The sequence below is a fragment of the Athene cunicularia genome (assembly GCF_003259725.1).
Source record: "Athene cunicularia isolate RWA chromosome 1 unlocalized genomic scaffold, athCun1 chr1_part1, whole genome shotgun sequence".
Classification (NCBI taxonomy): domain Eukaryota; kingdom Metazoa; phylum Chordata; class Aves; order Strigiformes; family Strigidae; genus Athene; species Athene cunicularia.
This window is the reverse complement of record NW_020799091.1, coordinates 71,725,171-71,751,055: the sequence shown is the minus strand read 5'-3', so window position 1 is coordinate 71,751,055 and position 25,885 is coordinate 71,725,171. Positions and strand designations below refer to the sequence as shown.

At 41.7% G+C, this 25,885-nt stretch overlaps 1 protein-coding gene across 1 annotated transcript in view; it reads right to left on the bottom strand.

Annotated features, from left to right (window-relative positions):
- Window positions 1-5,611: 5,611 nt before the first annotated feature.
- JADE3 (jade family PHD finger 3) overlaps window positions 5,612-25,885 on the bottom strand; it is a gene marked incomplete at its 5' end in the record, with an annotated part of 33,548 nt that continues 13,274 nt past the window's right edge. Inside the window, 7 exons of the mRNA XM_026846005.1 lie at window positions 5,612-9,011; window positions 10,529-10,646; window positions 14,029-14,502; window positions 14,964-15,080; window positions 20,124-20,291; window positions 22,800-23,011; window positions 25,272-25,462. Coding sequence (XP_026701806.1) covers window positions 8,119-9,011; window positions 10,529-10,646; window positions 14,029-14,502; window positions 14,964-15,080; window positions 20,124-20,291; window positions 22,800-23,011; window positions 25,272-25,462 — 2,173 coding nt within the window. The remainder of the gene's footprint in view (window positions 9,012-10,528; window positions 10,647-14,028; window positions 14,503-14,963; window positions 15,081-20,123; window positions 20,292-22,799; window positions 23,012-25,271; window positions 25,463-25,885) is intronic.

Genomic DNA, 25,885 nt, shown 5'->3' with positions numbered 1-25,885 from the left:
GGGGGGCTGCCTTCACAGAGAGCACCAGCTGAGATGATCTGCTAGCACAAGCTGCCTATGGGAGAGAAGAGCACAGAGAGATGACTGCCAAAGGTGATGCTGCCATGTGGCTTCCCCACCAGGAAGTTCCCGTTGTTGCACTGCAGCCACAATGTTTACTCTGTGGCCTTCAAACCTGAGCAATAGGGAGCACATGCAGTACCTCTGTGGCCTCCAAAGGAGAACGCTAGTGGTCCAGCACTTATTCCATGTGGTGGGGTACATTGCACACTTACTCCTCCACCTCTGCAGGGAGCAGGGGAAGGGGAATCTTATTACTGCAACCACGAAGAGCATAAGGAGTAGATCTGCAATGCAGGAGGTCCTCTAAGGTGAGGTCACAGCCCTCACCCAGCCTGCAGGTTCCTCCAGCCTGCCACAAGCCATTACCCTTCTCATCAGTCAGGAAGCATTCAGCAGTTCTGGAGAATGGCCCAGTGTGTCACAGAGCTGGAAAAATCCCCGCCACCCATAAGGACTGCAGGCACGAACGGGTGCTGGATGATTTCAAGGGGTTATAAAAAGAAACTGGGTTTTGCTGATGCTGGTTCCTGGAAGGTCACAATCTATCTCTTCTTTTATGAACCTGATCCTGTCATTTCTTCATCTCTAGAGCCATCTTCGTCTTTTTCTTTCACCTCAAGTCTTCTTGGTTTACTTCTGCTAGTCCTCCTCCTTGCTTGGGGGTGGGAGGTCTGTAGGCCTTATCCACACCTGGTACAAAGTGCAAATGCCAACTATCAGTTGTCCATATCTTATACTGTCTCCAAGCACCACACGAAGAGAGTCTGCCAGGCCTCCTCCACAGCTGGGCAAGGTGCAGCCAAGAGTGGAGACTGTGCCAAGGGCACTGGAGCCCCACGAGCCACTACTTCAGTGTAAGCCTGCCCTGCTGTTACATCCATTAGGGCAACCACAGTGAGCACATGGGAATTTACCACTAGCAGATAACACTGCTCTTAGGGGAGAGGGAGACACAGCAAAAGGAAAACAAACAAACAAACCAACACCCACAGCAAGAGCAGAGGTGAGTTCCTTCCAGTTGGCTGGAAAGCAAGAGTTGGCACTGCCATGTGCTTATTTCCAGCCACATATAGTTCTTGGAATTGACTTGTGTGTCTAAATCAAGAGCAACAAGTAGGTCCAGGAGAGATCAAATTGTTGAGAAGTCTCAACTGTCATAATCATGGATTTAAATACATAGTTCAAACATTTGCCAAAGTACATCATTTTCCTGCTTTGCAAACATCTCCTAGGGAGAAGGTGGCATGAGGCTCTTGAACAGCAAGACGTGCCCATTGATTAACTTACATTTTACATCAAGTCTAACACCCATTGCTGTCACACTGTCATGGAAGTTAATGCAGAATGGATTAAGAATCCCAGACGGGGAATCTTTTCTAAAAAGGACTGTACTGAATTAATGGTGAAGTCATATTGAAGTATTTGGCCCTAAAAGTCCAGTTTCTCTCACAGAACCAGCAATAGTACCCTCTGTTTATTAGTTTATTATGCAGACTTCTTTCAGCATCATTTCTTATATACCAGCCACAGCCTCACAAAAAAAGCATCTCACACCTAAGAATGTAGCACTATAAGCAGACATGCTATATAACCCTCCCCAGTGCAGCCAGCTTCACAGGTGTTTCACAAGCACCCCTCACACATGCACCTCCAGCTTCTTTGCCACAGGAACAGTTTTAGCTGCCTCACAAAGCTCACGTGAGTGCCCAGCCTGTGCCTTTCCAGCCCCCTTGGCACAGCCAGGGAACAGGGTGCCTCAGAAAGGGCAAGCACTCTTAAGTGGAGCACGGCCAAGACATTTTTCATTAATGCCTTACTCTTCTGCTCTTAGACCCCACATGATCCAGATTTGCATTTTGCTTGCCTCGGGATTTTTTTTTTTATTTTAAAAAAAGAGCATTGATATGTGCTACAGCAGCTGCAAAATTATAGCCACAACGGAGGCTGTGCAAAGGAGACTGGACTTCAGGGAAAGACAGCATTTTTCATTCAAGTAGCTGATTTAGCAACAGTGATTCCAGTGTTTGCAGCTTTCAGGCTCGCAAGCCCTTCTTCAGGCCCAAATCAGAAGCAAACTTCAAATTAACTGCAGGTTTGGGGTGACTGCTCTGAGCTTAATTTAGCACGTTCAACCAGCCAATTTGAGAGAAGGTTTTGTATTAACTAAACTACAACTTGCTTACAGATACCTGCATCATCCGGCTCATCCAGCTTTTGGCCGCTGTGCCTCCTTAAGCCAGGAGACACAGCTGGCTTGTTGGAGGAATAATCAGAATGGAGTGGGTAAGGCAATGCTCCTACTGCATTTTAGAGGAGATAACAGAACAATGGCTAAGCCATCACCTCTAAGGAGGGGAAGTACTTTGGTCAGGCTCCATACAAAGAGATGCAAATGGAGCCTAAAATGCCAGTGATGCCAGGGCAGGGGTTCCCATATTCCCCACCGCCCTGCTGAGATAAGAGAGATGGAACTGCAAAGGAATGCAACCAGACACCTTGGTTTCAGGTGAAGTGGGTGGGCTAGTTTAGCAAAGTTTTTCCCCCCTCAGATCTCATTTCCTCACTAGGGCCTGTGCTTCCAAGGTTATAAACAGAGCCATTTTCCCAAACGGCATGTAATACATTTTCTTTTTACAGGTACTACTCCAGTGGACTCCTTGCAGTTGCTGCGACCACAAAAAAGAAAAATTATTAGCTTGATGTCAATCACAAGCTCAAGGGCTTTCAGATGACCAGGATTTCTTGAAGACATCTTCCTTTATATACTGCTGTTGTGCTAAGTTTTGAATTCTTCCTCGGGACACTGGCTTACGGATATGGCCAGCAGAATATCTCTGGAGCTGTTACAGAACTCTGTCAAAATACACCTTGTGTTTCTGCTTTGCCCAGTGCTCCTGCCTGGGGTGAGGGCGGGTAGGGCAGCACCTGGGGAAAAACAACAGAAACTGGAAAAAATGTCTCGAAGGGGGTTAAGCCAAAAGAAACCATAAAGGTGTCATTACAGAGTCTGCCGGGAGATTTAAAACAATGTCTCAGATAAGGCAGCCTAGGCAAGACAGATACCCAGCTTTGGGGCTGCTGAGAAAACAATGGGAAGGCAGGGAAGGTCTGGAAACAAAAGAAGAGTCCCAGAGAAAGGGCAGGGCAAGGTGGATCCGGGAAGTTTTCCCAGCCAAAAGAAGCCTGCTGGAGAAAGAGAAAGATTATCTGGAAGCTGTACTCACAGAGCCAGGGAAACTAATGGGCATATACCCAAGGCTGCTTCTCCTTACACAACAATGTCATCATGCAAACTTATCCAACCTATCTGCAGAGGGGTTAACTTGAGGAACAGAAATAAGCACACGCATCTGCTATTTTCAAACAACTTATCCAACTGATAAGCAACATTTTGTTTCAGGAAGCTGTGCAGTCACTTTAATCCACTTCTGTCACATCGCTCCAGAAGAGTCCAGATGCGCTGACTTGTTAGGAGTGGAGCCCAGGAGCAGTTATCCCAGGGACGGTCTCTGCAAGAGGGGGTATGTTGCAGAATTGCACCCCAGGAGAGGCAAAAGCCTGTTCAGCTATGAAGCTGGTGTAAAAGAAGATTCAGAAGCAGCAGTAGCCAGGCATCTCATGAAACCAGAACTCAGAAGTCTGAGAGTCTTCACTTCTTCCTGAAGGCACTCCATTGTTTTCCATCTCTGCCCTTCCCTGGTGTTTTTCACTTGCATGCCAAACTCCTAGGTTGTGCAAGCGGCTTCCCTTTGCTCATTAATTCACATCAAAAGCATATTTTTCCCAATAGATGTGTCAATTCCCTGCAGTGCTAAACCTTCAGGAGTACTGGGATCATCAAAATTCCCAACAATCAAAATGACTAGTTTCACTGGATTATCTTTGCAGCTCACAGAGGCAGGCTTTGAGCACTTGGTAACACTCAGTTCCTCCCAGGTACCAGATCCACATCATGTGCCTGCAGTACAGCCTGTACGCCCGGGCCTAGTCATCAGTGAGGTACCGCATCAAAATCAAGCAAATGTTTCAGGCTTATTTTTAATAGTTATATGTTTGTAATTCCTCCTTCTGTGGTTTGGGATTCATGGCGCAAAGAAAACACTCTATCAATGACATAACACATGTTACAGCTGAGAAACATTTCTCTTTGGACAAAGGCATAAATGCAGAAACGACGGTGCTGGGAGTCACCGCGCAGCCCCTATTAGTGCCTGTGAGAGACTGGCCCAGTTGCTGTCAACAAGTAACCACACCTACTTTATTTGTAAAGATTCTGCAAACCAAGAGCAGCTGTTTCCAAAATAATGGGGATACCAATTTCCTTCCTTGGTCCTGTCTTTCCCACATCCCAGCCACAAGAACACTACTTTCAAAGGGAATGGGAGGCTGCCAGTCAAAAAGTCACAAAAAGGAAATCTGTTGCTGGAATCTGTTGCGAGAACAAATTTAGGGAAGGAGAAATCCTGGTCCTGAGAAACAGCTGACAATCCAACACTTACTGCTTCTTCCCAGTACTGATTTTTCTTCTCTTCTCTATGCACCTTTACTCCCTTCTTCCCCCTTTTTTTTCTCCTGTTTTCTTCTCAGCCAAGGGACTTGCTGTTCCATTTCACCCAGCCCGCCTCCAGCTCTGCTGCCGGCCTGCCTGGGGCCACCTGCTCGGCCACTCCTGCCTGTACCCGTGCTCAGCCACAAGCACACTGGCCGTTCAGCTAACAGCTCGCTCTGCTGCTGCCTGACCCACCACATGCAGGACAGTCATTGCTGCCTCCAACATGTGGATTGCAATTCCTCCATCCCTCCTAAGCGCTGCCAGCTACCGAGCTGATCGAAGCAGGAGGGATGCCATCAGATCAGAGAAGGGAGGGATGCTATTAGATGGGTTGTGCTGCTATATTTGCTCTTTTCTCTCCATCTTCCTCGTCGGTTTTGCCTTCTTGGCAGCTCTGGCACAGGGAGCAGTTCCTCTCTGCCAGCAAGGTGTACCACAGCACCGGCCTGTGGGAGCCGGGGGAACTACAGCAACAGGTCATGCAAAACTGTAACAAAACATCAACCCGGGAACTTGCTCGCACTGATTCGTCCTTTGCACACACAGAGAGCAATAGCTGGCCGTTAAGTATTCACCTGTGTGAGTGTACTAGGAGAGGGACAAGACAGAAGGTCTGGCTAAGGCTCTTCCTCTGTAACTTAATCTGGCTGACCAGGGAAAAACAGTCATACTACAGCATAAGCAAATATATTAGAAAGTGAGGCCAGGGCAGCAAATGATCTGTTACATTTGCTCAGCTAGGCAGAAACAAGTCAGGCTTGGACTATTTGCTATACACAGCAAATTAGTGGTCAGCAACTCTTTTTGGGAGGCCGAAGGGGAAAGGTTTTCCTTGACACTTCAACTTGTTAAAGTATTGCCAACTCTGCAGAAATAATTTACTCCTGATGGACACAGTACTGCTGTTAGACTGATCAGTTTAACAACCTGCCAGACACTGAGGGTAAAGCCCTGAATAAATCACAACAAATGAAAATACTGTTAGCAGTTTCATAATTTAATGAAAAAGTACTTGTAAAAAGGGGACATCTGAAAAAGACCGAGTCCATCTTGGAAAATTGAATATATATATATTTATATATATAAAACAAAATGCAAAAACACAAAAAAATTTTGACAAATAAGGTTAAGAGGTAATACTTCAAACAGTTAGCCACCGAACACACAATAAAAACTAGCAAATGCACTTTGGGGACAATACTTGAGAACTACATGACCAAGGGCTCCTTCATATATCTATTAAAATCATGTAAAATTTAGCAAAACCATTGCCCAGACTGGAAACAACTGTATTAATAACCCCAGAAGAGCAGAAACACTGAGTTTTGCTGAAGCACCATTTTCCCTCCCTTCTGCCGTAGGCTTCCGGCCACAAAATAACATGAATGCTTTGCTGACCTCCCAGATAAGTGTTCCCAATACAAGCTTCATAAAATTTCATGACCAGCGAGAGAGGATTACCAATAAATATCGAAGGAGAACTAAGAGAATCAGAACTGGAATACAAATGAACAGACATTTGTTTACTTATTCTGAATGACCCATGGCTTAGAACACAAAGCATTTCCCGTTAAAATAAAATATGTGGAAACCTAAAATGCTACTGTATATTTACACCAAAAGAAATAATTTTGAAGATACAGCTCTAGAAACATCAATTACACAAATATACATAAAATCAAGAAGTGAAAAAAAAAAAAATTAAGATGCATGAAGCAAACAGAGAAGAATTGCCAGGTATACCTTTTTTTATTCCACTATTGAAAAGTCCTCCAGCCCCTGACCTGCTAGTCCTATTGCAACTAGGGAGATTCCAAAGTTTAAAACAAATAAAAAACTGTCGTTGCCATTTCCCAAGCTAAAAAACAATAAATTAAGATTATGAAGATAAACAGGTGTTGCTTTGGATTCTGCATAGTCATCTTCACACTGGGTAGGGAACACCTTTTGTTTCTGGACAAAATGCACCCTCAATAGACAGGAGCTGTATGATGTGCCCCATACAACCTATGGCTTGTTTCAGCCAGTGATGGAGGACGTTGCGCATTTATGAAATGTACAACATTTTAGAGAAAAACAGTGCAGTTACTTTGTTGATCAACACAACACCATCTGGAAAACAACAAGTTTGTTTGCATTCAAACAAAACCCCCTGTCAGTTGATTCCCTTCTCTTCTTGCTTCCTCAGTACTGGCTGAAATTTAATTGCTACTTAACAATTGCTAATTTTAAAGGACATACAAAAAAATGTTAGTTTGGGAAACAGCAACTGATCCAGAGGTTAAAAAACAGCTTAATAAAGTAATAGATTTTCAGCAATTAAAAAAAAAAAAACATACTCCAAATGACGACTGGCTAAAATTTTACAAACCTAGATGCCAGAAGTAAGGCTCCTACACCTGCATTCAGGCAACCAAGGCTGAAAATTTGTGCGTGCATTAAAAGTTTAGACAATATTATTTCTAATTCAGCTCGTTTTAAAAATACCAGGTACTAACACCTCTGGACACGAAATCTCGGTTTTAAGAGGAATCCAGCATCACCAGTGATTGCCTAAATTTAAGTGTCAAATAGCATTTTTCTTTGAAGTAGTACATCTACTTTTGTAAACACTATCCACAAAATTAGCCATCTGTACTTGTTAGCTGGGTAAAATATTTACAAGTGCATCCCACAACAAGCAACTATGTACAGAGATTAAAAAAACTGAAGTACTAGAAGTTGTATATTTACAAAATAAGCAAATTATTGTGAAAAGAAACACAACCTTCAGCAAGAGCAGGGAATGGGGGCACATCTAGAGGTCAGCGAGTTTGGCAACGCCAGCAATGCCTGCTTCCACCCTCCGCAAGGGGCCTGCAAACGCCACTGCAGTGCAAAGCCTCCTGCAGAAGAGGATCGTCACTTAGTAGTCACTTTGGGCCTGATTCAGCAGAGTGCACCAGCATGTGCTGGGAGATCTGAGCACAAACGTTCCTGGGGGGAAACCATCAGGACTCTGCACATGCTTAACTTCCTAACACATCCACAAGTGCATTGCTGGATCAAATCCATACTGCAGGTGCTGTAAAAATGCAGTTTCAGTGTCTCCGTTTGCAGTCTCTTGCGACATGTTAGAGGGATGCAAGGACTTCTACATAACACCTGTCCACCACCCCAAGACTGACATAACATGAACATGTTGCCTCACACAAACTGGCAAGGGGGAAGCAGTTTCCTGAATTTACGCAAAGGTTAACCACTCCGTGCTCTCCCAGATGTTACCCTCTAATAAACCACATCGATTTCCACATGACTTTGCAATATCTGCAATATCCTTGCGGAGACTGCAAGCCAATTCACAGTTGAACAAAACTACTCTGATTTCTCTCCTCTCTCCCCATCCCCTACTGCAACTCTTCCTAACGTAGGTCCTGGACTATTTTCTGGAACCTTCTGATGCTGAGCTTTGCACTGGTACACTGGAATACATAAAGGCTGAGTTACCCCGTGGGGGCTTCTAATCACCTTTGTACCGAACTGTGAGAAATCATATTCTTTTTGTTTCTATTGTGACAATCTCTTCCAAAGTCCTTACTTGGGCTTTCTCTCTCTGAGCTACTGCGTCTTAACCTCACTTGCTCTTTGTTTTCATCACTTTCTGCTTCAGAGTCACTCAGCTCTAAGTCAGGACAGTACCCATCGTTGTCCTGGTATGGAGCCCCTTCAAGCGTCTGCTTGCTCCACAAGCGATCTTTTGTTGCAAGTCTTCTCGTTGGCTTTTCACAGCACCGGAGGTCTTCCGTGGTCCTCACCAGACTGTTGGTAGCCTCTTTAAAGGACCGGCTAAAATGTTCTATGGTGGACTTTCTGAAACTGCTCTGGCTGGCCAAGTGAGCCGTGAGCATGGACTCTTGTTCGTAGGGCGTCTGGCTGGAGCTGTCTCTCTGGCTCACGTCTCCAGCCCTGCCCATCAGACCGTTGGACTTGGCTGCCAGCCTTGAGTTCTCCTGCTGCACCCGCCCATTCCCAATAGAAGACTGTCCGTGCAAAGCCGCCTGGAGCGCTAGGGGCTTCCCGGACGGCTGGCCCCGGTAAAACTCCGGCATCTGCATGGGGCCAGAATCCTTCACCTCGCTCCGAGGCTTGCCAATCCCTGCCAGCAACCCATTACTTCTGCTGTCGTGCTGATACCTGGAGTAAGATTTTGCTTTAATTTCAAATGATTCCTTTGACATCGGCATGCTCCGTTTGCTGTAAACAGTGCTGTTATTGTCAGGAGAAAGCGGTCTGTTGCCAGGCTTCAGCGAGTTATTTTTGCAGTCTCCTAGTGCTGATTTGGGCATTTTTAACTTCAGGGTGATCCTGGGAGGTGGGTAGAACAGTGTGTTCTCTAGTGCACTTGTCAGGGTATGGCCTACAGGAGAAAGAGACAAGAAGGCAGAAGAAAAAGACTTTTTTAAAAAAGAAGGTAATAATTCTGTTATCTGTAGCAAGTTTTATAGTGCATTATAAGGTCATTCAACAGTAAGGAGCATTTGCAAACAATTAGTGTGAAATTATTTTAGGACATTAAAGAGAAGTTGGGATAATGAAAACTGTTCCAAATTATCCAGCATTTCAGAATTTAGGTAAGTATTTTAGCATTTCCATTAAAAACAACAATGTGCCCTTTTTACAGAGCTTTAAGCAGTGAATTGAACCAGCTTTGAGATACGACTGAAGTAGTTCCAACAAAGCTATAAAAAAGGTTCATATGCAGTTTTGGATGGAGAAAAAACAATGCTTCAAACTGAGTTTCAATTTGGACTTAGTTCAACTCTCTGCTTTGTATTATAAAATTCGCTATGCTTTAAAAGTCTTTTCACCCCAATATATTAATCTTTATGATATTATATGCATACAGCACCATTGCAGTGTAGCTATCAAGCTATTCTAATAAGCATTAAAAAAGCACTTGTGTTTGTAAAGACATAAAATAAATTTGGTAGACATTTCTAATAAAATGAATTTACACAAAACCAAAGTCCTGTAGAGTACTGCTGCTTCCAGAAAGCACTAGTCTGATCTAAAACAGTTTAAAAAAACCACCTTGTCAGTACTAATGAAAACTATCCACATTTCAGGGGTAGAAAAAATAAAAGCACAGACTTCACTCTAAATTGGTCATTAAAAACATAGTATGTATCTTAAAAGAACAGAGGGATCTTAATTTCACATTGAAGAAATAGCTGCCTTCCCTATTAAAAAAAAAAAAGTAATTGCACTGCAGTGTATACTCTTCCTCTTTCCAAATGTTGTGTTCCTTATTTCAAAACAGTCACTATAAAAACAAAGGGCAGAGTGGGTTTTGGTACATCAGCGTTCCTAACCAGTTACTGTTCACTCTTAAAAACCACAGCACTTAAACTCTTTCAGAGGGAAGGAGAGTAACTGCAGATGACAAGCCAAGAAATGCTTCTTTGCCCTGTTCATCAAGCATGCAAGGCAACATGAGAACAGCAGCAATTCCTATCGGTCACTCTTCTCTTTTGCCTGAAGGAACCAACTACTGACAGCAAGCAAAAAACCTTCTCAGCTGGAGAAGCAAGCAGCAGCACAGAACTTGCTGTGGGGAAGCAGTACCATAAACTAGCAGCTCAAGGAAGCAAAATCCAAGAGATCGCTACCAGCTTGTTTCTGCTACATGGATGCCATAGCAATTGATATGTAATAGGCATATACCAGAAACAGCCATAAAAGAAAGAAATATCCAGTGAAATATTTTAAGAGAGAGTTCTCTGTGTGTTGCTACTTTCACTGACTGTGTACTTGAAGAAAGTTTTTAAAGGCAGATGTGCAGTGTTAAAAACACTAAGCAGGAACATAAAGAGAACACATTTTTTATTTTAAATACAGACAGAATCTGTAAATATTTTACATTTACATGATTACCTGCAGCAATTTCCTGATTAATGAGCTGGACTTGCAAATTGAAGACCTGTTCATGTACTTTACTGTGAGATAACTTCAGTTTCTCTCTCCTGCTAACCATGTAGCAGAGATTTCTTACCTGAGGAAGAACAACAGAAGACTTAATAGACAAGAGGAAAACAAATCCTGACATAGTTAAACAAAGTGCATCAACAACAGCATTGAGACAACATTATGTGCAAAATCCCTTGGCAAAGTTTTTGTTGAATATTACTGAACATATGTAACTATGAATTAAAAAAAGTATCATGGATTTTTTTAATTGCCAATCTAATGAATCCCTTGAATATATTCAGTGAGACAGCAGAATATCTTTTCATCTGTAAGAACAGTGAATGAACACAAATTCCAGTCAGAAGGCAAGTAAGTAATTTCTAAGACTTGTTCATCTGTAAGCCTACTTCCACTATATACAATGCCAGGCATGTTACTGCCCACCATATTGGATTATCCCAGAATTTCCCTGCAAAATGTTTTATAGAATAATTTTTAACAGCTATACTATGTTTGTTTCTGCAAAAATTATTGCAGCATTACAAAGTAATACTTTTTTACAAAGCTACCCAAGAGAGCCGGCCTGTTTGGACAACTAACATGCAGATTGCCTCTACAAGAACACTCTGACTTCTTGTAAAATGTACACATTAACCATTTCTTTTCCAACTCCATTGCATTGACTCATGAGGTTCAACAAGGCCAAGTACAAGGTCCTGCACATGTGTCAGGGCAATCCTCAGAATCAATACAGGCTGGAGGGATGAATGGATTGAGAGCAGCCCTGCAGAGAAGGACTTGGGGCTACTGGTGGATGAAAAACTGGACATGACCCAGCAACGTGCACTTGCAGCCCAGAAAGCCAACTGTATCCTGGGCTGCATCAAGAGGAATGTGGCCAGCAGGTAGAAGGAGGTGACTGTCCCCCTATACTGCGATTTGGTGAGACCCCACCTGGAGAACTGTGCCCAGCTCTGGGGTCCCCAGCCTAAGGACATGGATCTGCTTGAGCATGTCCATAGGAGGGCCACAAAGATAGTCAGAAGTGCTGGAATCCCTTTCCTCTGAAGAAAGGCTGAGAGTGTTGGGGTTATTCAGCCTGGAGTAGAGAAAGTTCTGGGGAGACCTTATTGCAGCCTTTCTTTATATGAAAGGGGATTATAAGAAAAACAGGGCAAGATAAGGGCCTGTAGAGACAGGACAAGGGGCAACAGTTTTAAACTGAAGGGAGGTAGGTTTAGATTGGGCATAAGGAAGAGAGTTTTTACAGTAAGGATGGTGAGACACTGGAACAGGTTTCCTAGAGAAGCTGTGGATGTCCCCTCCTTGGATATGTTCACGGTGAGGTTGTGCACAGCTTTGAGCAACCTGATCTAGTGAAAAATGTCCTTGCCCATGGCCAGAGCGTTGGATTAGATGATTTTTAAAGATCCCTTACAGCCCAAACAATCCTGTGATTCAGTTCCACGTAATTTTCTTTTCACTGCTTGTTTGAGTTAATAGCAACATTTCCACCTAATGTAATGAGAACAGGAAGAGGCACTGCAAATTCTTGATAAAAAAAGAGCTTCCAGAACACAGAAACAGTGTAGGGTCTGGTTGAAAGATATTTGCCAAACATACTTCCTCCAGCATTCAACTCTACCTGTTCAGAACTAGAACATCTCTCCCCAGAAAGGAAATTCCAAGATTCCCAAATTTATATTCATTCCAAGATATAACTGAGTAGAATGTTTTGTGGCAGGAGAAGTTCAGAGACTTTGAGACAGATGTTTTAAACTATGAATTATCTCCACTCGGAATAAGTACATCAATTTCAAGAAAATTTGATGCAAACCAACCACTCAAAAAAGAAAAAGCTAGAAATGGTCTCTTGAAAGAAAAAAACACCAAAATCTCAACCCTCCATTTGAAGCATGTTATGGGTTTTTAAAGTTTTTTTGAAATAAGGATCCATAATGTCCAAAGTAGTCCCATAAAAGGAGACCCTAAATTGATTATAACTAGATTCAGGACAACAGTTACATTTAACAAGTGCAAATCTTGGCTTCAACAGTTATTTTCATGTTCCTCTTTCCCCACTATAGTTTTCCCTTTGGTTACAACACTACTTACACACTCTTCTACTTTCCCTACTCCTCTCCAATGTCTCCGAATCACATTTAGCACATCTACTTTCTTTTGTTACCTTTTTTACTTTCACTACCTATCCCTAAGCTCTTGAAAACTGCAGGTGATCACTAGCTAACAGGCCAACCTAATGGGCAGCCTGAGTGGTAACAAGCCTGGCTTCCTCCTCCATCAGCTGCCACCAAAAGGCACTCTGTAGGCCTTCCTAATAAATTCCTACTCTGAATTTTGCTGATGGATTCCATCTTTTCAGACTACCAGCTAGCTGGCAATCTGGTAAGAGCCCAGGTAGCTACTTACAAAAAGATAGTTTCCTCTTCCTCATTCTCAGTAAAGCCACAAGCAGTGGTAGACTTAGTGGGTTATTTTCAAACCAGTAACCAACCAGCTGCACCTAAGGCGGCTACATGCAGTGAAAGCACCTAGGTCAAGAGAGTGACAAGTGATTCAGCCTGCCCACTACCTGAGACTAGCTGACACCAGCACACTCCCAGGGAAGAGGGGTGAGTAAGACTCCTGAATCAGATGTCACGGGAAGTGGTCTGAGGACAGGCCAGCATTCTTCTTGTCTGTGTGTGGAGCCAAAAAGTCACTGTGGAAGTTAATCATCTTGGACTTCACCTACTTGCCTTCACCATAAGGGCGAGAAGCTCTGCTTTAATATGTTTTTAGGATTCTACAAAAGCTTAATGCACACTCACCAAAGAATACTTACTGCTTTACCTAGGTAGATTGATTTTTCCAAACCCAGAATTAGCTAATATTTATTGTTCTATTATAACCATAACAAAACACTTTTTTAATTACAAGCCACAAGTCCCTCCATCCCAAGACAGAAGGTGAAAGATAAGAATTTGTTAAGCGCGCCCCATTCCTTTGATGTTTCCACTTACTTTTGTTTAATGGAAGTAACATTTTTTTGTTATTGAATCTGTATCACTAGCAATTACTACACATGGATCAAATAAATTTACTCAATTATTTTAAATGTTTACTCAATTGAAGTTGAAATCAGAGAGTCAATTTGCAAATACGTCCATTGTGCACAGAAACATGCATCTTAAAATACATAAAGGAATAACCTCTAAGCAAGTCAGGAAGCACTCCTTTCACCCTGGATCTCCCACTGGACTGAGAAGGGAAAGTTCCTGAAAATCTCTGCAGCAGGCAGTGCAGCAAATCAAAAGACAGGAGTTGAAGGCCTCAGTTTTTGTTTTCTTAATTATTATTTTTTAAATCATCTCCCTGTGCTTACCCCATTCCCACTTTCATCCACAAACAAAGACCATGCTCACCTGAAAATAGTTTTTCAAAACTTTTACCAGTTAAATTCTTACCCTCTCTAGGTCCTGCCTCAAATGCATAAACATCCTCATGCGAGTATGAATGCTATCTTCTTTTGGCTGCACCAAGCCATTTTCTTCATCCTCCTTGGGAGGAAACAATGGTTTGTTAAAGTTACTTTTTCGCTTTAATTTCCAGTAATTGTAGATGAAATCTACAGCAAGTTTAGGAAGGCCCAGTTCTGCTGCAACATCCTCCACTTTAACTAGCGAGTAAAACTCTTCTTCCAGCTCTCGGAGTTTTTGGGCTCGCAAACTGGTTTTCTCGCTCTCTGTTTGCTTCTGGTCTGACATGCTCTTGGGGTGCTCATCAACATCAGGCAGCGAATTCTGTTTGTTTTTGCTGTGCTTTAGACAATATGACTTGAACTTGACCTCATCCCCATCATCCAGGATAGTCTTCATCTCTAAACTATGCTCAAAGGCACAGGTGACATGAAAGGCAGTGATGCAGCTTTTCACGGAGCACTATGGCCAAAATAAAACAAAAATCCTCAATCACTACCAACAGCAACAAACTAGAGAAAAGGACAAAATTATCTTAATTACATGAAAGTCCATCCCTACAAAAACGTATTTCCTAAGCACTCTCAAAAATACCTGTTGATCTCTGAAGCTGATATCACCCGATTTAGTATTGTCTTGTTTGTGAACAGTGTTCAATGGAAGGACCTTTCTATCCATCTCTGACCGACACAGCAGCAGTCCTTACACATCTCAGCCTTATTCAGAAGGAGGCAACTCAGACCAACTCCTCAATCTCTATGCTAGTGAACTAATTTGATAGCAAACAGCTATGAAGTAGGCATCGATCCAACCTCCATCTGCACTGCAAAGCATCTCCGAACACAGAACAACAAAATGCAAAACTGATATTGCCCCTCTAACATAGACTCACTACACAGAGTCACCACAGGATAAGTACGTACCTGAATGCAAGCACCAGTTTTCAGTTTGCATAAACTACACACTAGAGCCCATCGACTTGGTGGAATGTGAGACACCTTTGTGATCGGCTCCATCCTTTCTGGGCAAGCAATACTAACCTGTAAACAAAAAAACAGCATGGAAGGCAGTTGCCAACACAATAAAAACAAGCTCTCCATTAATACTGGAAGAAGAAATATGACAACACATATATCTCACTCTGAGATCTCTGTGTATTCATACTTCTCAGCAAGGGATCCTAGAAGACCCCACATGAAAATAATAATGTGGAATACTACTAGTTTAACCTGGTGGCTAAAAGTTGCAATTCTTCAAAACACTTGAGGGATCTACAGCATGTCTTGTCAAGAACCAGTTGAGAAACTGCAGTAAATGATGCTTAGGTTTGTTTCCTTTCCTTTTTTTTTTTTTTTTTAAAAATCTCCTGTGGCTTTAACAGGTCTAACTTAAAAAGTACCAAAATATAAGCTACTCAGAACAAAATAGGAACATTATACTTACCTGAAAAGTTCCTTCTTAAAGATCCACAGATCTGCTACAATAGATACTTCTACCAGCTCACAATTTGGGGCAGAACCAGGTCTATCAGTCAGCAGCCAGGAAAAACCTCACTTCTAGCTCTGCCCTTCCCTTAAGCGCTCCCAATGCAAGAGATGATTCTAATACACTTTCCTAGCTACAGATTGCATCAAGTATAGTTTGAGAAAGAATACAACAAACTTCTCTTACTGCAAAGCACGGTATATTCTCTTGTGCCAGTTTTCACATACTTAGTCTGGATGATCCATTTGTCTCTGGGAGACCAGATTATGGATATTAATACTAAAAGAAAGAAAAAAATTCAGATAAGCACAGGATACCTTTTCCTATTCTACGTTATACTAAAGTCAATATGTCCATTGTGATAGAAATTTCTCAGCTGCCTGCTGTCCCTACTGGGAAACAAGGACTGTCCTCCATAATTTGGACACCAAACCAGACATAAATTATCTCTGTAGGCATCCCTGAACCACTCCTGACAGACAGGATTTATCCAAAGGTAGAAACAAAAAAGTTGGCCAGCTCTGAATGACAAATGTGCAGAACTGGGCCAGTATGAGAATGGCACATTGCAAAAGATTTCAGAGAGATGACTCTTCTGTCCCAAGAATGCCAGTCCCCAAAAGCTTGGATTTTGATGCTTACATAGCACTTTTTGAATTTAGCAGTTATATGCTTTGGAGGGCTACCTGCCTGAAGCAGATATGCAATGTTGATTCTAGCTAGGAAAATCTCCACACTTTCCATGAAAAATTCACCTGAACATAGCAGATTTGTATAGCATGGCGGGATAGGGGCCTCTTCTCATAGGGGTCAGATCTAAGAATTCAAAGAAGGGAGGTTCCTAGGTCATGCTATGTGAGGCCAGAATAAAGCCGATTTCTCAAGAAAGGAATTAAGGCTGAGATTTGAGCAGCATATTTTTTTCTAGAAGACTTCAAGAGCTTTATACTACAGTAATTTTCATAGATTAACTCCATAATAAGATTTTCCTAGGGAAATCCAGGTTCTATGAATTAGTTTAACATGACATAATTAAACCACTGATTTTACAAGAGCCAGTAGACTAAGCTGAATGTCCTAGTTTCCCTTTAGGGGTACATCAACAATCACTTGATGCACTTGCTCATTTTAAAGCCTGCTTAATCGCTGAGGAGGAAAGGCTTTGCTTCAGTAGACCTCTGTGAGGTACACTTTCTCAAAGATAGCAGTGCTATGTTCATCAAGTCTGGGAGTCATGGCTGCTGTGCTCAAACTGAGTATTTTTGCTATTCTCTCCTTATCACTGCATTGCTCTAAGGATCATTTAAGTAGGTAGAGAAGACAGCTTTGCAAGAGATTACTTGGTTCATCATTTCCGCATTTTAAAAAGTTGATCAGTAGTTCATGAATGACGTAAATTGACTCAAATAAGATTTATATTTGTTATAGTACTTCACTCACTGATCCCCCAACTGCAAGCCACATCATCTGGAAGATACTGAGATCAACCTGTGGCATGGTATTTCCAGAAGTGTCCATTAGGAAGATAGTGAGACACATCAGAGAGGGTTCAGGTTTTACCAGACAAGAACAGGCAGGCAATGTGATACCCTCATCAAGTAGAGATGACAATCAATGTAATCTGTTGTGGCCTTCCTATAAATTGGTAGAATGCAACAAAGCTGTCCCTGAAATGCTTGAATGCACTGTTCCACATATTCATGTCCAGCACTCTTAAACATCATCAAATGTAGCTTTTTTGCTTCCAAAATGAAAGAGCCTTTCATCAACCTAACTTGACCTTGCTCAAAATAGAGCTGGTTACAAGTTGCATAGGTATTTCTGAAACAGTATTGTACAAAGATTGACCGCAATTCTTGACCCAGTTACCACTACACTAAGCGGCAAGAATTCCTTTAGGAATTAAGGGACTCTAACAATTTTAGAGTTTTCCTTTCAAAATTTCAGGTTTTCCTCTCAAAAAGAATCTTCAGAATTTTTCTGGAGACTAATACTAGCTCTCCACCAGGCTTCCCAGCAGAAGCTGGGAGCTGACACAGACCTTTTCCCTGTCCCTCTCTGCCCTGTTTAGTGCCCTCCCTTCTCCTTCCCCTGAGGGGACTCGTAAGGTCAGGGAACATTTATGTTGGAAATACTGTCCATTCAGCTTGTAATGCTGCCTGTTTATATTACCCCATTTTGTAAAAGCACAAAGAGGCACTTACAGAGTCAGGTGCAATTTATTTATCCTGGCCTCATGCTGCCTGCATGCTTCTGATATTCAAAGAGAAGAGTCAAAGCAATGTCTGTTTGAACTTTGCTGCTCACAAGGGATCCAGCAAGGCCAACCTTTTCATTCCCTCAAACCTCCCATGCCAAAGCAGAAATTATCCACCTGCAGTAACATGTAGCTGTTTTATTATTTCTTCACCTTGTTTCAGGTTACATTTCGACTGCTACACTCTGAAGTTTTAGAAGTGGGAGAGAATGAAGACAGTGGGTTGTTAAAGCCTCTTCTCTGCCACTGTTACACACGAGCTGCCATCTCGACTGTCGCCCTGCTGTCTTCTGCTAACCTGCCGCCGCAGCTGCAGGAGTGCACAGTGATCTGCATCAGTGGCTGGGAAGGGCAGCCTAGCGGCTGGAGCATGGCCACTCACAACAGCAGCTAAAGATAGTCAATTTGATACCCTTACAGTTGTAGCAATGAAAAATAACTTTCTGCTTCACTGACGCCACACTGACTGTAATGGGTTATCTAAAGCAGAGAAAGACTTTGAATTCCAAAACACTTGGTATAAGTTTTCTGGTCTCAGTATTTATTCTTTTTAATTTTTTTTAAAAGAATGCCTTTTCATAAAACATGAAATAGACTACATGTTTACACTAAAAGACAATAAAGACAGAATAATAAAAGGATATAAACCAACAATGAGTACACTTTGGAAAGTAAAAACCTTCAAATGTCCCAATCCGTCAAGTGAGAGTCAAGAAAGCCTTTTGACAGCATTAGCTCACAAGGAAAGGAAGGAAAAACATTTTAAGACAGTGTCAAATGAGTTAATGAAGGAAAATATCTGATGCAATTGCCTGCAACATTGCTAGCCTATACCTGGTGAGTCATGAAGTCCCTCTCTTTGAACCTTTTACCACAAAGCACAGACATGTTTATGGTCTACTCCTCTCTGCATTCTGCCTTGCTCCATTTTGTTAAGGCCACAAGAGGAAATGGCAGTGACTTTATAATTCATAACACAGAGATTTAAGCTCTGTCACATGGGTGCTCCCGCAGCAGCCTCTCTCCCTCACCTGGAGGGAGGTGGTCAGGCAGAAGGCAGAGTGTGATCCCTGCCCTGCTGTCACCTGCTTCCCAAACCTGCGGGTTCCTCTTCTGCTGATGAGAGCATCAAGGCAACCACATGCAGAAATGACCTCTTAGGAAAACCTGTCTGCTCAAAACCAGGAGAGCTTCCAGCCAAGACACTTTGTAAGTACAGGAGAAGTCAGAAGATTTTTTTTTTTTTAATTTTAAAATAAATAAATCTTTTGGGTTTTTTCTCAACCCTTTTTTCCTTAAAGGTGGAAGAGATGCCAGGAACTACAAGCAGGCCTGAAAGGAAAAGGGCAGCTACAAAGATAACCTCCTTGAAAAGCAGATATATGCCTGAGACAGAGCTAGGAATTACACGTTGCATGTGGTTGCTACACTAAAAAAAACAAAAAACAAAAAAACAAACAGAATCTTAACATCTTCCTCAAAGTTTCGCAAACATGAGGCCTGGCTGTGCTTGGGAGCAGAAGACTCCAAAAATAAGGCATACATCCCCCTGATGTCACAGCGCCGACAGATCTGGCTACCACCACACGTTAAACCACCCGCTGAAACGGATTTGCGGATCTTACCAGAAAACAGAAATATTCCAAGTACAAATTAAACACAAACTCCACCTATACATGAGTGAACGCTCCAATTTACATAATTATACGCTGATGCTAAACTTGATTCAAAATGGAAGAAGCTTCATCATGAAACTCTCCATTATATATATGCACAGATATACCAAAAAAGCCTTTACTTAGAAAATGTAACATAGAAGATAAAAAGCCTCATCTCCCCACCGTTCAGAAAAATTTTAGTTCAAAAAACACCTTAACAAATAATCTTGGAATCCATCCTACAAAAATAATGCGATGGGAGGGTCCTTTAAATAAAAAAAAAAAAAAAAAAAAAAAAAAAAAGAGTGGATGGATGTATTCATGCAAATCATACACCTAACTGAGCACACAAATTAATCAGAAAATAAGAGAGACAGTGAAGCTGCAATTGTACAGTGAACATTAGCTTACATTAGTAACCACTTCTAGCAGGTCGCTCAGATACCATAACGGCACCAAGAAGTGACTGCTGAGTAAATGGAGGGAACAAAGTGATTAATTAATGGAACATAAGCTGGACTCTCTCCCAGTCTTCACAGACTGTGCAGACTCATCAGAATAAAGCTTGGTATTAAGCCAGACAGATACCTTAAATCACGAGAATGTAAAAAAGACAGAGAAGGGAACAAGAAGGAAGAAGACAGAAAGGAATCTATGATACAAAAGAAAGAGAGAGAAATTACCTCTGGAATCCAGAGAGCACAGCTCACATGTGCCCACTTGGTCCCTGTTCTGGTAGCTTTCATGGCACCTCCTCTTTTGGGACACAGGAGGCACTGAGGATGTATTCCCAGGACGCATGTGCGACACAACCAGCTCCCTTCAGGTACTTTTAAGATTCCATAGCAGGCCTTGGAGGAAAACAGGTATTGAGATCATTGTGCTGAAACAATTTCACACATGAACATTAATATTCATACAGAGCAAAGCTTTCAAACAATAGAGGCACCGTTTGGCCTTCACTTAATCCTTCTCTAAATTCTTCACCTGAAAACGAGTCAAGTGATCAAAGAAATAAACAGCCTCTAAAGCAAAGTCTTTTTATTCCAGTTTCTTTTTAAAAGATGTGCTGGTATTATTTGTTTATAGTGTAAAACATACCCATTGTGACTGCACAACACCACTGGTGTTAGGAACCTTCATCTTTGCTTTTAGTGACTTTCACATTTCTGAAGCAAAACCGGTAGATACTTCTTTAAGTTGGCTTCTGCATCTAATCCTTTTTAAAAATCACAATTTCCTACTGCTAATATATTTATACTCTAACATAATTCTATTTAGATGTGAAGGGATATCAGCTGTTTGACTGAAGACCGTTTCCTGCAACATTAAATTACCTTTGTGGTTACAGTTCTGTGAATCTTTGTGACTTTAAATATTTATATAATATTGCAACAAAAATCATGGCATATACCACAATTGCAAGGTGCTGGGTTTGATGCCTATTTCCTGAGTATTGCACTTAACCCCTCGGAAAATGAAAAGAAAAAAATGAGTCTGCTTTCTGATTCAAATTCCTAGCGGTTCTAGATATATCACACTGTACACACATACACATATATTAAACTGACTGTATCTGAAACCACTGGCTGCCACCAAGGTCTAATTCCACTCAACTGCTTCAAATAAAGGTTTTATCAAAAGGGTGGCTTTCAGGGCAAATCCCACCATTCCTAACACCATCTCTGGGAACAGGAACGCTGGAAGCTTCAACAGAACACGATCATTAGCTGTAACATCTTTCTGATTAAAATCCAGTGTAAACTTCCCACACTTGCCCTCCCAGCCTTCTGATGGTAAGATCTCAGTATTTAATATGAAGTATATCAGAAAATGTTGCACATTTATGTCAGGCTTGTAGAAAGGGGGATTTTCCTGAATGAAATTCTGCACAGCTGACTAACCTAAACGCTATTTTGATGTGATGACTGCTGTAAAACCCCAACAGGGGGAGCTGTAATCTAAATTTTACACGTGTGTTTTTCTCTTATGTGGCACATTCCCACCAGCATTCTTTCTGTTACTAAAGTAGAAGTGGCATTACACCTAAGATAACATTTAGGGGGTTGGAAACGGACTGAAACTATTGTCTAATTTAATCGAACTAATAAATGAAGGAGGCCTAGACTACTAAACCAGTAACTTCACAATGGGCTTGAGCCAGCATGAGAGGCAACTATGAAGGAGGTTGCCTCTCCTCCCCCCCACTCCTCCTCACCCCCCCCCCTCCAAACTGTGTGATGACAAACAGATCTAACACTACTTGGTGAACCAGAGCTGATTCAGATTAAGAATCAAATTAGTAGTTGTTGTTAGGATTAGTTCTAGCCCAGACACACTCCCCAGTTTGTTTCAGGCAGATCTGGCATGGGGAAGGGTCAGGAGCAAGGAGGCAGCAGGCCATCAGCTCAAGCTCAGCTGTCAGCAGGCAACCATGAGACTTTGACTGCAAATTCATCATTACTTTCAAACAGGCACAAGCAGGGGCTGAAGCAGGCAGCCCAGCTGCTGGCCACATTCCTGTCACTGGCCGTGTTACTGGCACTGAGGCTCACGTGGCTGCTTCACGCAGTGAAGCAGATCAGGAAAGCAGCTGGGCTGGAAGCCAGCCCACTGCAAGCAGGGAGCTGACAGGTCCTTTTTCAGCCAGATATGTTTTCCAAGTATTACTTGCAATCAGTACAAAAATATATTTTAAAAAAAATCTTCTTTTCAATTTATAGCAAAAACCCCTTCCAGAAACAGGATGCATAAAAACCACAGGATTCATCTCCTTGTTTTGATTATAAGGATAGCCCTGCCTGACTATGCTGAGCTCAGTCAGTGTAAAGTCTTAGCTACATCTGAAACGCTATAAACATAAGCAATGCTCAGATTGAGAGCACAGTTATTGCAGGTGCTTATGCTTTCTAAAAAAAGATCATTCTGTTAAAGCATCTACACGTCGCTTCAAATTTGGACAGTCTGTGTCTGTCCAATTAACTAATCAGTCAAGGAGGAAAAACCCCAACTCTGAAAAAATGGATCTTTAGATCCTTCACAAATAGTCAAGCCAGCATCTCCTGACCTGTTTATCTTCAAAAGCAGGTTTAATAATAGGGGAAAAATTGTTTACGGTCACAAAGTAAGTATCTGCATGTCCCAAGAACACATTTTGTGTTCCTATTAGACTGTAGATGTCCACATTTTTACTATGCTAGGCCATTTAATCTACTGTAACTGTCAGGGTGCAAAAATTCAACTTAGCATTATAACACTCTTCATAAACAGAAAATCACAAAGCCCTCTGGTTAAAAATCCAGACTTCCCAAGGTTAACTAAGACCACAGGACAGTGTCAACATTTCTGGATGCACTAACCTGATGGACACAGATATTACACTTGTCACAAAACACCATGTCATTCCCATCTTCACTGTCAGGGGACCGGCACACGTCACAGATGACATCTTCATCATATTCAATACCCAATCCTTCTTCAGTCTCAATAGCATGATTCATGTTCTCATGACAGTGCCGTTCCAGCACTTCAATTGTTTTTTCCATTGTGTTTTCATCCAGGGGCCCACATCCTGCAACACAGAACAGGGAAAGGAAATTAAGAGGACAATCAGGTGCCTCTGACCAAGTCTGAGATGCAGGAAGACAGAAGGACGACTTCTAGCAACTAAAGCAGTAGACAGTGTCTTCTCTCCCATCATGCATACTAAAAATAAAAAATAAAAATAGAAAACCTTTTTCACTCACTGACTATTTGTAGCATTATTTTACAAATACAAGTAGAACTACTACTGGAGTAAAAGCTTATGTTGTACATAAATCACAAGACCTGAAAGAGACATTATAGCACAAAAGACAGCAGTTGCTCCAACTACTAACGGCTCCCATACAACCCTTCCTTCACTTCCATCATTTTAAGAAACACTAATGACATCCAAAATCACACAGGATGTTCTTCTGAAGACTAACTCCCTAGGAAATAAAACTTATCAAGAAACTTTAGAACTTACAATGATACAGAAGCTACCACCACCTGGTACCATCCAGTACACTACTTGAGTGATCAGCATGATGGTTATGAAAAGTGCTTTTATTGTTTTGTTGGGCTTTTAAAAATAAAATAGTAACTAAATATACTGTTGGAAATCCATACTATCTGTTCACCTGAACACTACACATGCTATATACACTCAGCACCAATCAAACTTTGTGTAAGCAGAACCAATTAAGAAGGATTTGTTGTGAGACTGGTCCTCAGCTTGCAGCTTCAGGATGTTCACTGCAGAAGAAACCCTACGATGTTCACAACTACAAGAAATCTCCAAACTGCATCCTCTCAAAATCTTCAGTCAAAAATGATGTTGCTGTCCACAGCCCACTATTTATTCAGACCTTTAAAGCCTGAGTTATTCATGTAACATTAGTATCAGAGGCTAACATTTTCACTGATGGACTCTGCTGGACTATACACAAGAGTATGGCTACTAATTTTAATTCCTTGTTGCAAATGATAAACAGGGAGATAGAAAAGATAAATAACTGCTGATTAAAAGTGCCTTCTGCTATTAAACTGCTCTCTCTGATGCCTGAATATTTTCTCACTCCCTGTATTAAAAGAATTGCACAATTACTCAGGTGGGGAGGGACCTTCCAAGGGGTCCAGCTCAGTCCCTGGCTCCAAGCAGAATCAACAGTTAATCTAAACAAGGTTGTTGCTCAAGAGGTATGTCTAGTCAGGTCTTAAAAGCCTCTACGGATTGAGATCTGCCTCTCAGAAAAGCTAATGGCTTTTGCTAACAGCATCCCTGTATGTCTGGGAAGCTTGCCCTTGCTTCTACCTCTTACATACATCCTTCAGCACTGGAGCTCAGGTATGAGTGCCCTCCTTCACCAAGCTGGTCTTCTGACACATCTACTTGTTTTCCTGAATGTCTGAATGGATCTTTCTTGTGCTTGGAGGAAACTGTCCTTAAAATCCTGCTAGTTCTCTTCAGCAGTGCTGCTCTTCAGAGCTGCCTCCCAGATCCCACCTACCAGTTAACCAAATAAGTAGAAACCTGCTCTCCTGAAGTCCAGGACCAGGAGGCTACTTCCTTTCCTCATTCTCCTCAGGATCTCAGTCACTATTATTTCACAGCTACTACAGTCAGTGCCGTCATCAGTTATCACATCCCTACAGGTTCTTCCTTGTTTGTGAACAGCAAACCCAGGAGATGCCAAGTATCTCCTCCTTTTGCCCACCTGTCCTTCCTAAAGGACCTGAAAACATCTGTGGAAGAATGCCAACCACACAAGCAATTTCACCACAACTCTAATGCCACGATTATTTTCCATAGCTCACTCCCCCTCATTGCCCTCTATACCCACAAATTGGATGGAAAAAAGAAAGTTTACTTAGCTGATTTTAAATAGGCTAACGTGTGAAACTTAAGTACTCTGTTAAGCAACCCAGCATGCAAGCTCCTCAGAGCTCTGTATTTGTAGCAATATATGTTATGTTCAAGTTTAAGAAATGGAAACATCTGCTTTTCCTACATAAAAATTTTAACTTTGGAAGTCCTAAAATTAATTCCACCTGGTGTGGGCTTTGTCTCTCCTGTTTTAGTCTGCAGAAGTGACACATGATTTTGGATGTGAAGAAGTTTTTAGGCACAACCAGTAAAACATAAAATATCAACAGATCAAACAATCCATTTTTTTAAGCATTTTTACCTCCTGTTTTTCTTAACATTTCCATTCAATTCTCATTCGGCGATCTTTAAGAGATCTCACACAGCAGGCAACTCAAAAGAAAATAACTTCTTTTAAAATTAGAATGTGTTGTGAAATTACCCATTTCTGTAAGCTCTTCATTTAGCTCCTGAAGCCAAAAGATGTCCATGTCATCCAAGTCATAGCGACACACAGATTCTGCCAGTTCCAAAATGTTGATGTAACCTGGTTCTGTGGGCTCTTGGCTGGAACAGTGGATGTATTTCCTGGGTCGTGTATACAGTACTTCTTTCACCTTTTCTGCTACAACCCTAAAGAAAAAAAGCAGCTATAACTCTATTTCCTTAAGATCCATCCTTGAAAGACATGAAATATTTGCTATAAGTGCAAAGAAACCTTGTTTCACAGATCTTAAACTAGTCAGTAAGCATAGCCAGGCTAGGGAGACAGGATTGTGTAAATGTAGTTTCTTCACACAAAATGTGCTAAGGTTCTCTACGTATACAGAACTCTTTAAAATGTAAGGCTGTGCATATGATTTTCAGTTTAACAAATGCTACTAGTGCTATGATGCAAGTGATTTTGAAACCCGCAGAAAGTATTATGCACAAACACCCCTACAATCTTTGTTCTATATTCTCCTTAAATGATAGAAGGAAATCTTGCCAACTGATTTCTTGAAAATACCAGCTTTTTCACAAAATCTTAATTTATTCTACTGCAGTGTGTTGGGG